This window comes from Anabrus simplex, chromosome 2 (genome assembly GCF_040414725.1).
Source record: "Anabrus simplex isolate iqAnaSimp1 chromosome 2, ASM4041472v1, whole genome shotgun sequence".
NCBI lineage: Eukaryota > Metazoa > Arthropoda > Insecta > Orthoptera > Tettigoniidae > Anabrus > Anabrus simplex.
In genome coordinates this window covers 751,404,493-751,417,118 of record NC_090266.1, presented here as the reverse complement: position 1 = coordinate 751,417,118, position 12,626 = coordinate 751,404,493, and the positions used below count along the sequence as shown (strand labels likewise).

General features: G+C 40.5%; 1 protein-coding gene across 3 annotated transcripts in view; it reads left to right on the top strand.

Annotated features, from left to right (window-relative positions):
- Positions 1-12,626, top strand: part of LOC136863097 (calmodulin) — a 674,807-nt gene that overhangs the window by 588,397 nt on the left and 73,784 nt on the right. For all 3 annotated transcript variants that reach the window (XM_068225857.1, XM_067139432.2, XM_068225858.1), the window contains one exon: positions 3,500-3,533. In XM_068225857.1, the coding sequence (XP_068081958.1) occupies positions 3,500-3,533 (34 nt within the window). The remainder of the gene's footprint in view (positions 1-3,499; positions 3,534-12,626) is intronic.

Sequence of the window (12,626 nt, the reverse complement as noted above, 5' to 3'; positions counted from 1 at the left end):
ACAAGCCAGGTGCACGAGTTGAAGATAATAGCGATATGGGCAAAAATTAATGCTGCATCATTTTTACACTTTTTGAAACAAAACTCACAACAACAAAAGATGAATATGAAATGAGATTTTGATACCAGTAGACACTCCATAATTTCGACCAGACTATGGTACCCTTTTTTTGTATATGCGGCCATTTGTAAATCTCTTGAGGTGACATTTGAATCACACCTGCGGGTCCCTTTAACTTAACACACCCACTCCAGCTTTGTTCTTTCTCAAAGGTGACTTTTTCTAGAATTCAAAATTCTCCATACAAACCAGTTTGAACATAGCTTCACACTTAGTATAAATATGCATCTAGGCCTGTACGTTCGTTATAATGTATAGTGCCCATTTATTAAATGATGTGAAATTTCAGAAATACCTTGAGTCAACGCGTGGAAAAATGACCTGTTCCTTAAGGTGCGATACCATTTATTAAACAAAACTTTGTTAAAAATATAGGCCTTTATGAGTTACAAAAATAATACATCAAATTATTCCTTGTACCTTCCTGAACTTAACAACCAACTTTCAAACCAGAAAAGAAACTGCTGCGCCTGAAATATTTTATAAAAGTTTTTTAAGAGGCATAATTTGATACTAACTGCTAATTTTAAACTACATTTTGAAGACTGTCTCACAAAATGTAATGCAAATCTTATTAAAATTAACAAAGATAGAAAGTTCAGTAGAATCATCCCAACCTTTATATTAAAATATTCAAATTCTTAACTAATTCAATTAATTTCTTCGAAACTTTGGAGGGAATTCACTTTTAGAGCATGTGGTAAAGAGAAATTAGATCTTTTCCCATTCGTTTTTTGTTACGTAAGAAATCATTTAAATGGAACGTTTTATCTTAAATACAGTTGTAAGCACAATAGTTGATTTAATGGAAATTACAATAGACAATTGTGCATGTACATTTCCTACCTCTCGATCACAAAATAAGCATTATTTCCAACTTTAAAGGCCTTATTTCTATAAACACTCATCAGCTACCATACCATTCCCCATACTTTTCTCATCTTCTTACTCTCATTCCTGGATATATATTCATGAATTCATCCAGAGTTTTTCTATCTCTATCTCCTATTGCCGGTACAGTCAAAACAAACAAATAAACAGATACAATTTAAAATGAACTGTACTACAGAGTGCATATCAATGAACAGAAATAACAGAAATTAACAGAACTGAAAAATATAGAAGATGAAAATGAAATGTCGTATGGCTTTTAGTGCCGGGATATCCCAGGATGGGTTCGGCTCGCCAAGTGCAGGTCTTTCTATTTGACTCCCGTAGGCGACCTGCGCGTCGTGATGAGGATGAAATGATGTTGAAGACAACACATACACCCAGCCCCCGTGCCGTTGGAATTAACCAGTTAAGGTTAAAATCCCCGACTCGGCCGGGAATCGAACCCGGGACCCTCTGAACCGAAGACCAGTACGCTGACCGTTCAGCCAACGAGTCGGACAGAAGATGTAAGAAGGCAACACACTGAGAAACATATTAAAGCAGGAAAACATATCAATTTTAAAAAAAATAGTGAACGTAATCGCTGACTCTCTACTATTAAATATTTCTGAGGCAGACTTTTGTGTTGAGTACGTGTATGGTTACGAAACCTCATACTTACTTCTGTATACGGTCATGACACATAAGATATTAATATTTATTCCGTATATTATTTCAACTTAAATTCAGCCCAGTTTTTTACTGTTTATTTAAATTAAATTATCGGTTTTGGATTACCTCTCTTCCATCTACGGTTGACCGAGACAGGAGAAACAAGACTTGATTCGTACTGTAATGTTGGTGTACCTTTCTGTATGTGAAGTAGGACTACCATAATTTACTATGAGTACTCTTACTGATGCCACTGTTTTCAGATTGTTACTTGCCAAGGTTAAGCGCCTAATTATTCACACCTTCGACTGCATTTACCATTACCCTCATTCACGTCTCTCATTCCTTTTCTCCCAGAAGCTTTTTACGGTTATTAATAATTTCAATAGGTTCCTTGACCTTCTCCATTTCCAGTTCATGATTTTAACAATTGTATGATATTCTGATTCCCATTTTATTTTATTTCAATCTTGTGTATCTAAATACTTCACAAGTAATGCCCTTGTGCTTTCACACTGTCCCAACACATGTGCATTTCCTATTTCCTTACCACAAAATGAACATATATTTTCTTTCTCAACTTCTTTAAATGTCTTGTTTTTATGAATGTCCATCAGCCACCATATCATTCCCCTATATTCTCTCATTCACGTATCTCATTCCTTTTCTCCCAGAAGCTTTTTACGGTTATTAATAATTTCAATAGGTTCCTTGACCTTCTCCATTCCCAGTTCATGATTTTAACAATTGTATGATATTCTGATTCCCTTTTTATTTTAATCTTGTGTATCTAAATACTTCACCTGTAATGCCCTTGTGCTTTCACACTGTCCCAACACATGTGCATTTCCTATTTCCTTACCACAAAATGAACATATATTTTCTTTCCCAACTTCTTTAAATGTCTTGTTTTTATAAATGCCCATCAGCCACCACATCATTCCCCTATATTCTCTTTGTATGAATGTATCATTTGTTACTCTGATGTATGGATATGTATTCATGAATTACTCCAGAGTTCTACTATTTCTATCTGTTGCTCTTAGCATTTGTATTTCTATATCTGCTACTCTCTGTGCCACTTCCCTATAGACTTTCCTTCCTTCTACATTTCTCTAGAGAAAAGTAAAATTCCTGTGGATAAAACCGAGAAAAATTACGTTTATAAGACCGTCCTGAAGCACGACAACACTGTTAAAATGGAACCTACCAAATAGACCTCATTTTTCATGGTGACAAGGTCACTAAGGCTGTTTACATTAAAGTGTGCGTATTTTCATAACCCAAAAGTGTTACTTCTTGTTTTACGTAAAATTCCGCACAATATCTGAGACAGACCATTATCGGTGTAGAAAAGGGCTGTTCCCTTTCAATTCTGATTCCCTATATTTCGATAAATTAGTGTTAATTATCAAGCTAATTGGCTAGTTAATAACAAGTGTAACTTCTCTATTTATCAAACGTTTTAAGATAAGACTAATAACTATTGAGATATTTTCATAAAAGCACAGTTGTGGAATTCAGAATTGAATGTGTAGTTTTCATTTGATATTTTTTCTCATAGAGAAATATAAAGGTCGATACATTAAGCTAAATATTTTGTATAGGGGGCGGGGGGAACGCACCAAATTGAAACATGTACTTTTCAATATATCCCGAATCCGAATTCAAGGAAATCTCTTTTAAAGTAAGATATACACCGAGTCCCTCCCATTTAAATATTTCATCATATGCTTGGGAAATAGTTGTTTCACAAAAAATGTACTGTATTACACAACTAAATTCTAGTTCATTGTAGCCTAATTTTAATAAAATGTATTTTCATGTGTTTCAGTCCGAGTATGGCTTGACAGAGGAACAAGTAGCAGGTAAGAGTAATATTTATCACTTCTTAGAATTAAGACATTGTTTCTTGTAATAATTAATAATAATATTGTGTTTACGTCCCACTAACTACATCTGACATTTTTCGGAGACGCTGAAATACAGGAATTTTGTCTCGCAAATGTTCTTTTACGTGCCAGTAAATTTACCCACAGGAGGATGACGCATTTAAACACCTTGAAATACCATCGGAGTGAGCCAGGATCGAACTTGCCCAGTTGTGGTTAGAAGACCAGCGCCTCAATCGCTTGAGCCACTCAGCCCGGCCGTTGTACGAATGAGGGACTTTACATTTATCAGTCTGATGCAAAGTGATCGTGACTTTTGTATAATAACCTGTGATAGTGAGCTAAGCCTGTCTGCTACTGACCGTAGCAAGAATTGGTAGTACTTCTGAGATTGAAATAAGTAGACTATATAACAAAACGAAATGTGGAGAGAAGCAGCGGAAGGCTACACTCAGTGTCACTCAGTTTCGAAACAATGTCTAACTGTTCAACTTGTGATTGTTAGTGTTACCGGTATTTTGTGGTAGGTAGAGGTGAAAGAAGGTGCGGGTGTGAACGGGTCTCAAGCTACGAAATTAGAGTTCATGTAAAATTTAACAAGGTTATATTTTCTTTATAAAATCAAAAAATAACAAGCATGGCAGGTACAGAGTAGCAAGGCCACTATTCGAGAATGTACAATTACAGAGTTACCGGATGGGCTCCGAGAGCCAAACCCACAATACTTGAACAATTAGCCCAATTTTACAATATACAGGAATTCAACAAAGGGGCAGAAGACCCCAATCATGCCCAGGAGCACTTGCTCCAAAATTACACAGTAAAGCCTGCTTGAGGCACACAGAAATCAAATTTCAAAAGAGCAATACGCTCTCAATGTTCTGGCCTATAAAAGACCACACCAAACTTGACCTTCAAGTTGTCCTCTAAGGACATAGATACAGGGGTAAAATACCCAACCTACTGAGGCCTATTAAGTAAGAAAAAGGTTAATTACATGACCTCAAAAATAACTACTTGAGAGGAGGCGATCTGCGCTCCTAATACATTTTGTTTAAAACCTAATCTGGCTCTAGGCCGCTAATGTAAGGGCTAATCCCATACTACAGAGGTGACTTTAGAAAAGAACAATTTACCTTACATTAAGGAAGAATCGGTAGTGAGAAATAAGTTCACCTCAAAGCAATATGAGTGGGAGCTCGAGAGGGTTAAGCACTCTCTATCCCAATATGTAGCTTAAAGGATAGAATAAATACAAGGTATCTTTACATTTTAGGGAAAGTTACATGGTGGAAACGCTTCGGACCCGCCCCGAGAGCTAAACTGCTGAGCTAGCAAGAAAAGAAGTTATTATACGGCCATTACCTTATTGTTGAACTGCTGCCCGGAGAAAGAGGCGCTTCCCGCCCCCTGCTAAGCACTTTACACACTGGAAGATGGAACAGAAGTGGCCCAGAGACCCTAAAATCAGCAGTTTATATACTCTCGCAGAAAGTTCGAGGCGTTTCAGGAAGAAAAACACCCGCCCACAATCATTTATTGGCTAGGGTACAGCAACATATCCCCTTTGGAGAAGATACACCTGACTGGTTAGAAATTAATTTTAAAAATTCAGGATTGGCTAAATACAAAACAAGGGGAAAGAAAGGGGTATACAGCCAACTTAAACAATAACAGAAAGAAATTTAACAAGAAACAAACTTTTGAAATAAAAATTTCTCCAAAAAACAGTTCTTTCACTTCGCACTAGGGTGCACTATTGTTGATCTTCAGTAGTGTCCTCTAGAAGAGAATGTTCACACTTCTTACTATAAGCAAAACAAAAATACGTCGAAAACAACACAGTTCAGAAACTTCAAAATTTCCAAGTAGTGACTTCTTCAGGGTAACTTGAAAATTAACACATAAGACAAAGTTCAGACTTATTCCAGTAGGGGAGTTTCAACTGGCGCAAATTTTGAATAAGCGGCGTGGAGGTGTACCGCCCGGTACAGACCTCCCCCCCCCCCCAAAAAAAAGTTCCACCAAGCGGTAACACAGAAGAACATAAACTTTTGTTTGAAAATAAGGTCCAATTTATGATGTTGATATGGAGATTAATTGCAGAAGCATTTATAAAAATTTTCTAAATTTGGTTTGATCCAGTTTCAAAATACTTGTTGTAACAGTTGATGTAATGTCTTTATGTTTGTAGGAATTGAATTCATAAGAAAAACTTTTAATACTTGAAAGTGAAGAAAAATTTTCTAAGTCCACCAAATATTGCAGTAGAATTCCCAAGTGTAGTAATTGCTGATAGTAAATGTCCATGTAGTTGATTAAATTGGATGGCCAGACCGGCCGCTGCAGCTTGTGTCCAGAGGAGGCCGCACGGACCCCTCAAGTACCCTGAGATACCGCTCGCCCGCACTATGGGAGGAGTAGTGGTGTTGAAGCACGCCGCGCCCTCGGTAAACATATACAGGCTGCGGGCAAGTAGCAGGTCGTGCGCCGCACATCAGCCTTGGCCGGGAGGAGGGCTCCGGCTCGCCGTACACTGGTCGACCTCGCTGGAGGAGAGGGGGCCCTTCCTCTATTCCAGTAGCGGTACGGCGCCGCGCGGCTGCGGGGGCACTGAAATATTAAAGCTCGGCGGCAGAATTTCTGTTGGACCAAAATGATTTTAGGGTATATTCATTGTGGTGAGGTTGAGGGGCCAGCGGCGTGGAGATATTTATGGCATTAAATAAGCCCCTGTGTAGAGTGGAGCAGGAGACGGGAGCGTGGTAATGGCCGTGGCAAGGACAGGATGGCAGTTTAACGGTTCGGGGCAGGTTTTACAAAAATGCTTACATATAAAACAAAATATTATAGAAGGGGCAGAAAGCCTTAAAAGTGAAACGCAAAAAAAAATATAACCTTCATATTCCTTTCAAGATTATATGAAGCACGTTAGCACAGAAATTATACAGGTTTCACCTGCGACAGGTGAACCCTAAATATCCTCTCGGTGGCTGGATTGCTTAATAACAACGTAACCGGTGTAAGGAAATCGAGAACTATGCACGGCCCATGAAATCTGGGGGCAAGCTTGCCCGCGGGAACAAAATTCTTGACCATCACTTGGTCGCCTACCTTCAAATTGGTGGGTCTCCGTCCACGATCATACCTTTCCTTAACCTTTTCATGAGACACTTTAAGATTGGCTTTAGCCTTCTTCCAAAGATCTTTAATGTTGTCTGGGTCTATTGTCTCAGGTAGAATGTCACTCAGAGACCAGAGGTTAGAGAGTGGCGTGTTGGGAACAAACTTGAACATCAAAGAGGCTGGAGTAAATTTATGTGATTCATGAACCGCCGAATTCAAAGCAAAAGCTAACCAATGCAGGGACGTGTCCCACCTGGAATGATCTTCATGATGATAGGCAATAAGCGCGGACCTGAGATTACGGTTAACCCGTTCAGCCAGAGATGGTTGAGGGTAATAAGCAGAAGTAGTCACATGAGAGATGGACAGGTCAAAGCAGAATTTACGAAATAGATTAGATGTAAACGCCTTAGCATTATCAGACACAATATATTGGGACGGACCAAAAGAAGCAAAAATAGAATTTAGGCAAGTAATGGTGGACTGAGCGGTAGCCAGCTTAGTCGGAAATAACCAGGAAAATCTTGTAAAACCATCTACACATACAAAGATGAACTTGTTGCCATTTCCCTTCGACTGGGGGAAGGGTCCTACATACTCAATATACAGGCGTTCCATGGGGCGCGACGCTTGATGCGAAGACAGAAGGCCTACCTTGGTGGACATGGTTGGTTTACTAAGCAAACAAGATTTACAAGCTTTTACTAGTTCACGGATTTCACCGTCCATACCCTTCCAGATGAACATTTCACGAATTTTTTCACGGGTTTTAAAGATTCCAAGATGCCCCCCTAATGGGGTCTCATGATAATACTTGAAGATCATAGGTACAAGAACAGCTGGAACGACAACTTTCATCATATTATCATGCCTCGATGGGCAACATAAAACACCATTCCTCAGAACATAAGGGACGACATGTTCCCCAGAAGAAAGGGTTTCCATTATCGGAGCCAGCGTCGGATCTTCACGTTGGTATTTCTCGATATCCCTAAAGAGCATGGGAGCATCTGTTAAGATGGCATTAACATCAGATAGCATGGACTCGGGAGGTGAAGAACTATCGACCGGATCATGGGTCTCGACCTCGTTGGAAAGCATACGGCTGAGTCATCAGCAACAACATTTTCGGTACCTCGGATATGCCTAACATCAAACTGGAAGGCAGAAATACGGATGGCCCAACGGGCTATACGACCAGTACGACGCGGCCTACCTAAGACCCAGCTTAAGGCTTGATTATCTGTCTCCAGGTCGAATTTGACATGTTCCAGATAGAGACGGAACTTTTCTAAGGCGAATAAGACTGCCAAGCCTTCGAGCTCATATATGGAATACTTTGCTTCTTGAGCCGATAGAGTCCTAGATGCATAGGCGATGGGTCGCCTCCCTAGTTCAGTCTCTTGAAGAAGGACTGCAGCTACTGCCGACGACGACGCGTCGGTTTGGACGATGAATTTCTTCGAGAAATCAGGCATAGCAAGGACAGGGACATTACAGAGAGCTAATTTAAGATCTTCAAAAGCGGCTTGTTGAGAAGGTCCCCACTCGAATTTGATGCCTTTCCTACGAAGAAGGTTCAAGGGCGCCGCTCTATTAGCGAAGTTAGGAATAAACTTCCTGAAGAAATTAACCATACCAATGAACCTGGCGATACCTTTAACGTCCTTGCGAGGTTTAAAATCACGGATGGCCTGAGTTCTGGAATGATCGACGGCAACACCATCAGGTGACACAATATGCCCTAGGAATGACATAGAGGGCTTAGCAAAGGCAACCTTGGACAACTTGACAGTTAACCCAGCCTTACGAAGGCGATTGAGAACTTCTCGCAGATGATCTAGATGTTCTTCAAAGGTCTCCGAAAATACGACGACATCATCCAAGTAGTGATATAAGTACTCAAATTTGATGTCGGAGAAGACCCTATCTAGTAGCCTAGTGAGTACAGCTGCTCCCGTGGGGAGCCCGAAAGGCACGCGGTTGTATTCATACAAATTCCAATCCGTGGCAAACGCTGTAAGATGTTTAGACTCTTCCGCAAGGGGAATTTGATTGTAGGCCTGATTCAGGTCCAAGATAGTAAAGAACTTGGCCTTACGAAACCATGAAAAACAAGAATGAAGGTCAGGAAGGGGCACAGATTGTAACACCACCTTCCGATTGAGAGCCCTATAATAAGTGACAGGCCTGAAGCCCTCTTGGGGTTTCGGGACTAGAAAAATAGGCGAAGAATACGCCGACTTAGAGGGCCTAATAATACCATCCTTCAACATCTGATCGATGATTTCTTTCAGAGCCTTCATCTTAGGTGGAGATAGCCTCTAAGGTGGAAAACGGACAGGAATCGAATCCGTGACCTCAATTTTGTATTCAATAAGGTCAGTAACACCAAGAGTATCAGAGAACACCTCTGGAAACGACTGACACAACTTACGAATACTATCAGCCTGCTCCTCAGGTAGATGTCTAAGGTCTAACAACATCTCATCCTGGGTAGGCGAAATAGATGAACATGATGTAGAATTACATTTTAACAAGGGGATTTTACAATTGGAAGCAAATTTGAATGTGCACGATTTACTCTGAAGATCGAGCACAAGACCAGTGTGAGAAATGAAGTCTGCTCCCAATATGATGGGGCAAGACAAGTGCTTAGCCACAAACAGTTTGATTTTCCATGTAAATTTAAAAATACGAATTTTGACCTGTACAGAACCTAGAATTTCTAATGGAGATGAATTAGCCGAAACATATTAAACAGTAGATGAGCCATAGTCAGGTAGTTTACAAACAGATTTCAATTTTGAATACCATTGGTCCGAAATAATTGAACAAACACTGCCTGAATCTAATAGAGCGGTTATAGGCTCGTTATTTAACTCAATCTTAAGAAAAGGAACAGGTGCGGGGGAATCCGCCGCAATCCTAAGACACTCTTTGGGGCATTCAAAAGATGGATTTGCAGATTGAACGTTCTCTGAATTTTCGATCTGTTTACCAGGGGCTGAGCCTCGGAAAGATGGATTAGTCGACTCAGCCGAAGCCACTAGTCACTTTTTATTATTGGCATTGGTGGAATTTGCACCAGAGGTTGAGCAGGAGGGGGTGCTATTTGAATTTGGGCAATTCTTGGCGATATGTGAGAAAGCCCCACATTTAAAACAGCCTTGTGATGAACCAGCTCCATTCCTTGTCCCACTAGACTTGATTGATGGACACTTATTGCGAAGATGGTCAGGCGACCCGCAAGCATAACATTTACGAGGTATGACTGATCGGCGAGGTGGAGGCCGAATATTACTAAAAGAAGGCGAGGGTTCTTTCTCGACACGCAAGGAATCGGCGTATCTAACTCCTTCCGCTGAGACGGCCAATGCTTCAAGTTCAGAGAAAGTTTGCGGGCACGCCGCGAAACACAAATATGACCTATAGGATGGTGAAATGCCTTCTACAATAGCTTGTACAATTTGATCCTCAGGGAAGTGAAGAGCAAACACCCTAGTATAGAATTTAATATCTTGGATGAAATCTGCCAAGTTTTCATCCAAGCGCTGTACCCGATAATAGTACTTCTGAATAAGGGAGGACCTTGCCCTAGCCGGGATGAAGTTAGCTAGCAAGTGGGCGTGGAAATCTTCGATCGATGATTGCTCGGCAATGGCTCTAACTATTTTGTCAGAGAGAATACCAATTGCATAAGGATAGATGATTTGCAAAATTTGACATGGAGAAAGAGAAAAAACAAGGGCATGATCCTGAAATTCAACTAGAAACCTTAAGAAAGAAATAACTTCACTGGTAGTGTTAACCGAAAACTTCGAGATACCTCTGAGCAACATTGCCAATGGATGAGGCAAGCTGCTGAACCCAGGTGACATAGTCGGTAAGGGTTTAAGTGGCAAAGAAGTTAATTCAGAACGTACATTATTCAATGAGTTACGGCGTTCAGACTCCTTGTCCAATGGGGCAGAGATAGTTTGAGCAGCAACGGTTATCCTATTGACTTCTCCCTTAGGAGGCTCTTCCTCGCTACCTGCATTCATCGTGGTGGGTTGATCGATTTTGGGAGGAACTTCCCCAGTTAACAATTGGGTAACCTTACTGGATAATTCAGAAATATTTTCAAGCAACATACTAGCTTCCTTCCTCTGAACGTCATTCAACTTCAGAGACAACAGATCGTTAACTCTATTTGAAAAATGATATAGCCTGGCTTGCACACGCTTAATTTGATTAGGAGAAGGATCATTTTCGTCAAAAAAACTAACTACAGATGCTAGCCCAGTAGTATTCTCGGTGATCGTGGAAAGAGAGTCGTCAATTTCTTTCTCTCCCAAAGTGGGGATGGAAATGGGCAAATCAAGGGACTCTCTAAGCTTGTTTGTGTCTACTGCAACCGTGCCTCCAGATTGCACATTTCTGATAGTTAACTCATAGATCAACTCCTCCTTGCGCAAATAGTTAAGATGGAGAACATCGCGAGGGCCGGGCATGATGACAGAACAATTTTGAAAAATCAAAAAATTCCAGCAACTGAGAAAATTGTTAGAGTTCGGAACAAAACAATGTTTAGCCGTCAAAAGGGGCTAAACTGAGACCCATTCAACCACGCTCTGCTACCACGTGTTACCGGTATTTTGTGGTAGGTAGAGGTGAAAGAAGGTGCGGGTGTGAACGGGTCTCAAGCTACGAAATTAGAGTTCATGTAAAATTTAACAAGGTTATATTTTCTTTATAAAATCAAAAAATGACAAGCATGGCAGGTACAGAGTAGCAAGGCCACTATTCGAGAATGTACAATTACAGAGTTACCGGATGGGCTCCGAGAGCCAAACCCACAATACTTGAACAATTAGCCCAATTTTACAATATACAGGAATTCAACAAAGGGGCAGAAGACCCCAATCATGCCCAGGAGCACTTGCTCCAAAATTACACAGTAAAGCCTGCTTGAGGCACACAGAAATCAAATTTCAAAAAGAGCAATACGCTCTCAATGTTCTGGCCTATAAAAGACCACACCAAACTTGACCTTCAAGTTGTCCTCTAAGGACATTGATACAGGGGTAAAATACCCAACCTACTGAGGCCTATTAAGTAAGAAAAAGGTTAATTACATGACCTCAAAAATAACCACTTGAGAGGAGGCGATCTGCGCTCCTAATACATTTTGTTTAAAACCTAATCTGGCTCTAGGCCGCTAATGCAAGGGCTAATCCCATACTACAGAGGTGACTTTAGAAAAGAACAATTTACCTTACATTAAGGAAGAATCGGTAGTGAGAAATAAGTTCACCTCAAAGCAATATGAGTGGGAGCTCGAGAGGGTTAAGCACTCTCTATCCCAATATGTAGCTTAAAGGATAGAATAAATACAAGGTATCTTTACATTTTAGGGAAAGTTACATGGTGGAAACGCTTCGGACCCGCCCCGAGAGCTAAACTGCTGAGCTAGCAAGAAAAGAAGTTATTATACGGCCATTACCTTATTGTTGAACTGCTGCCCGGAGAAAGAGGCGCTTCCCGCCCCCTGCTAAGCACTTTACACACTGGAAGATGGAACAGAAGTGGCGCAGAGACCCTAAAATCAGCAGTTTATATACTCTCGCAGAAAGTTCGAGGCGTTTCAGGAAGAAAAACACCCGCCCACAATCATTTATTGGCTAGGGTACAGCAACATATCCCCTTTGGAGAAGATACACCTGACTGGTTAGAAATTATTTTAAAAATTCAGGATTGGCTAAATACAAAACAAGGGGAAAGAAAGGGGTATACAGCCAACTTAAACAATAACAGAAAGAAATTTAACAAGAAACAAACTTTTGAAATAAAAATTTCTCCAAAAAACAGTTCTTTCACTTCGCACTAGGGTGCACTATTGTTGATCTTCAGTAGTGTCCTCTAGAAGAGAATGTTCACACTTCTTACTACAAGCAAAAC